This window comes from Apis dorsata, unplaced genomic scaffold (genome assembly GCF_000469605.1).
Source record: "Apis dorsata unplaced genomic scaffold, Apis dorsata 1.3 scaffold_73, whole genome shotgun sequence".
NCBI classification, from domain to species: Eukaryota; Metazoa; Arthropoda; class Insecta; order Hymenoptera; family Apidae; genus Apis; species Apis dorsata.
In genome coordinates, this window is record NW_006263371.1 from 732,069 (window position 1) to 736,697 (window position 4,629).

The window sequence follows — 4,629 nt, forward strand, 5'->3', positions numbered from 1 at the left end:
TGATTCAATATGAACGTGGATGTATAATATCAATCGTAGTTAACCCCGTTGCAAGATTGTTCTGCGCAATCTCATTTTCTGTCAACAGGTTGGTGCCACGATTTATGAGCTATATCGTTTATGCATTTAGAATGAGACAATAATTCACATATGTTTCACACCAAATATTATTTTTCACGATTTTAAATTTCTATCCAAAATATTAATTTTTGTTTAGATACAATAATAAATGTGGTAGTAATGTAATGAAACAAAATTTGAGAATTATAGACATATGAATAACTCTGAAGACATAATTTATATATATATAAAATTTAATTCTTTTCGATAAATCAGAGTTTTTCTAGACAATTGAATTAATTTCTAAATAATCGAATTTGTTAAATTGTTTCGACATTTGAATACAATTTTAAAACAAAGTTAAAAGGGGATAAGTCCGAATCGTTTAATCGAACCGGGTAATTTTACGAGATAGGGTTTGTATCTTCGTCGTCCAATCGAGCGAGAGAGCTTTAACGAGGGCAGCAGTGATCTCAACATTGATTACACCTCCGATAAACTATTTGTAACGAGTAATAACACCATCCTTGGATAATCTCATAGGTATCAAGCTTTGATTGAGTTTATCTATCTATCTATCTATTAAAATAATTATTAAGAAAAAAAAAAAAGGAAAATAGATTCTGAAAGTTTTGCTTCATTAACGTATGATTTAACTTCATTTTGAAATATAGTATATTCGAAGTAATAATAATCGAAATATTTGAAATGTAAAATTTTTCTCAAGCTCAAATAAAATATATAAAGAATATTATAGATTGAAAAAAATATCAAAATTTACAAAATAGATAGAACTTATAAAATTATTCGATGTTAAATTACTATTTTATATTCAAGTATTTTATATTCCATTTTATTGCCAATTTTTTGATTAAAAAAAAAATATGCATTTTTTTCATAAACAACATACAGATAATTAACGTCTACGTCCCTTTTTTCTAGAGAAAATCACGCTGGGAAACGTTTTCGTAATTATATTTAATAAACAAGTCAATCTCAGATTCCTCAAGTACTGGTGTTTGGCGGAGTGGCTGTTATTTTTCAGCCATTTTAAATTCAGGTCGAGCACCATTTTTTCCTTTCTGCATTTTTTTCTTACATAGAGGTCCCCTCGTCCAATCCGCGGTAGACATGGTAATTATGAGACATTAAAAAAAAGAATTTAATTACACCTATTATGGAATCTCAACTACCCCCGTCTTATTTGAAATTTCAAGTCAGAGAAGGATCGACTTACTTCTTCGGACATTCAACCCTCTATTTATTTTACATTCTGTAAATCATAATTCAATTTTTATCAATATAAAAATATTGTAATTTGTAATGAAAATCTAGTCTAACTTCTTGCGAATTTGTTACAAATTCATAAGCTTTAGAAATTTTCTACAAAATCAAATCTCTTTCTAATTCTCTTATTTTAATAAAATAAAATGAAAGAGAAACTTAAGAAAAAAATAAAATTTGTAGCAACATTGTTAAAATTGAGAAAAATTAATTCAAACTATGATTATCGTCATACGTACAATATTTTTCAAGATAAAAAAAAATCATTTTCCAAATAATATTCGATCACGAGTAAAATTCGTTTAAATTCTCCTCTCACGCATCTCTCCCCGACACGATCCAAGGATCGAAAAATTAAATCGGAATAAAATTTTAAATTTGGCACGATAATCAAATTCTAACAAACGAATCATCTATATAATAAATCCAATCGCTTTAAGCTCGAATATCGTTGACAAATCTGGAAAATCATGATGAACGATCAAAAATTCAACTCGTCCACGTCGCCCACTGCGGATGAATAAATAATCGGGGGATTGGGCCGCGTGTACGTGTCTCCGGGATTGGCCGCGTTTCCGGTGCAATTAAACGACGGCCACGTATCGTCGGAAGGTCGAATGGCGAATTTCGTGACAAATGAAAATCGAATGGCAGGCCGGTCCTCGGTCAACAGGCAATTCCACAGGGGGGAGGAGGACAGTTAATCCGATTTGCAGACGTGTGCGAAGCGGCACGCGTTTCACGCTGAACAACGCAATTCCGTCCGGCCACCAATCAGTTCTCGCTGATCTAATTCCATTTGGCTCGACTATATCGGCCGAGCGATATTTCATCGAGCGTCCATGCTCGAACAGCCGATTTTTCTCTTCCTTTTTCGTTTCGATATTTGCCCGTTGCCTCGTTGCCTCGCGATTCGATGTGTGTGGCGTTACATTGGTAAATATTGAGGTTAGGAAAGAAGATGTGATGGCGTTTATGTTTATGTCGCGCGTTTTTTGATTTTATAAAAGAATTGCAAGGTTTTCTTTGTATCGATTTGTATCGATCGGAATTTTGTGAAATTTTGAAAGGTGACTTTTTGAAAATTTTTAAGATCGAATAATTTTATGAAAGGATTGGAAAGATTTTATTTGTGATTCGAATAATTTTATGATATTTTGAAAGATAATTTTTCGAGAAATGGATAATTTTTTATTCGTGAAAAGTATTTTTTGTGATTTATACGATTGGAATTTTGAAAATTGAATAGTTTGAATATACTAGAAATGCTATTTGGATAATGGGATCTAATATAGTGGTTCTCAACTTAGAGATCGAAAGAAGGCATTATTTATTTTATTATATAAATTTTTCAATTTACCTGTTCTGATGCATTCCTCTGTCATGCAAACGTTTGGACCTGAAATGAAGAAAAAAATACAATTATTTTAACCATGATTTTTAAATATCATTTTTAAATGATATTTCACGCGAAACGTGAAAATCGTTCAGTGTGAATAATTCGTTTAGAATCATATAATATATTTATACGGTTTATTGAAAAAGGAGATAGCAATTTTCTGCGTCATTAACACGGATCCAACATCGAACCACAATAAAAAGCAATTTTCCAGTTCGATAAACGTGGCTTTATTGTTTCTGTTTCCAGCATACGATGCAGAAATAAAAAAAATGATCTTGTTCGTATTTTTATCTTTACGAAAGGTGTTCCACGTGGAATTTTCATTTAACCAATAATGAATAATTCATTTATAGAATCATTTCACGTCAAATCGATCATTTTTTGAATCGGTAAAATATCTTAAATTTCATTTAATTTTATATAATTTGCATTATATCTTATTATTTAAAAGATTTCTAATCATCACATCCAAATTAAAAAATTATTAGAACAATACAATTATTTTCCATGAAAAAGAAGATTCGCATATTTATAATAATTTATTTATCAAACGAAATTATTTCATCAAAAAAAAAATTTTCTGTTCCATCTTTCTTTAATGGATATCACAAAAATGATTAATTCTTTTGCCACAAGCAATGAGGTAACATCGGCCTTTTCGAGCAGAACTTGATAGCCTCGACTCGATTCGATTCGGCTGATTGATGCTTGCTTCTGACACGAGGTTTGAAAGCGGTTTGCTATTTTTTTCCTTTTTTTTTTTTCTTTTTCTCTGTAAGTAACACTTTGATTATAACTTTCTTATATCGAACTCGAAATTTTCATCGAGAAATTTTTGCAGATATATTTGATAAATATGTATTAAATAACATTTTAAGCTAAGAAAATGACAAAAAAAAATATGAATAAAAATATAACATAATTTCAATCTTTTTTTTTTTTTTACAAGCAAATATTACATTCATTTTAGAGAATTAAATATTTCGTTTAAATTTAAAGTATCTCAGATTACACAGTTGTTGAAAAATATACTTTTGCGCTCAAGATAAAGTTTTACTTCTTTATATAATAAAAAATGCAAATATTTTTTCGAGTAATTTCACACGGGAACGCGTCCTTTTCTGCAACATTCCTTTAAAAGTATTCCGTAAAGTAAAGTTGTAATTAAAGTCTTTTAAAGAAGATTTCCGCAAGCAAAATTAGAAAGACTTCTCCACGAGAAAGAAGTGGACGAACTTCCCAATAAAAGTTTTAACAATTTTCTTCTTTTCCACACAATGCATCAAGTTTTGCAATATATTGAGAAAGAGCTTGTTACGAGGCTTGTCTTGAATAATTTGATCAAAAAATCTCCAGAATACGGAATTCTCACTTTTTAACAAGAATCTAATTTAATTTTTCTGGAATACATTAATGTATCTTAACATATGAATCTACGTACATTACCATATTATTTCCATATCAAAAGATAAAAGATAAAGCTTTAAATCAATACAAATCTTTACATTTAAATTTATCTCTGATTTAACTACTATTAAATATTAAATTTATCTAAATATAGAAAGAGAAAACTGAGAGAAATTAATATCGATATCCCTTATCATATATTTAATCAAATATTTAAAAAAAAAATCTACTTTCTATCCGCCTTAAACAATCTTAATTACTCAACTTCGATTTCAAGCTTTAATGCGAGGATCATTATTTTAATTAATAAAATTTACGCAATCCTAAAAAAAAAAAAACGATCAATTCTCATTCAATATCCTCCAATCTACCTCAACATCAAACTAACTCATTTCAATTCCAGATCAATCTTCGAATCTACGATTCAACGGCTTGTGAAACCATTGTACTCCCCGAGCGTGCACGGCTCGACACTA

The 4,629-nt window shown here is 29.7% G+C and overlaps 1 protein-coding gene and 1 long non-coding RNA gene across 6 annotated transcripts in view; both read right to left on the reverse strand.

Moving 5' to 3' along the window:
* LOC116186899 overlaps positions 1–4,629 on the reverse strand; it is a 21,285-nt gene that overhangs the window by 14,459 nt on the left and 2,197 nt on the right. The gene's annotated exons all lie outside the window — the stretch shown is intronic.
* LOC102672381 (neprilysin-1-like) overlaps positions 1–4,629 on the reverse strand; it is an 11,113-nt gene that overhangs the window by 5,046 nt on the left and 1,438 nt on the right. For all 4 annotated transcript variants that reach the window (XR_004151942.1, XM_031515486.1, XM_031515485.1 and 1 more), the window contains one exon: positions 2,705–2,743. Coding sequence is in view for 3 of the 4 variants with exons in the window: in XM_031515486.1 (XP_031371346.1) it covers positions 2,705–2,743 (39 nt within the window). In the remaining variant the exon portion in view is untranslated. The remainder of the gene's footprint in view (positions 1–2,704; positions 2,744–4,629) is intronic.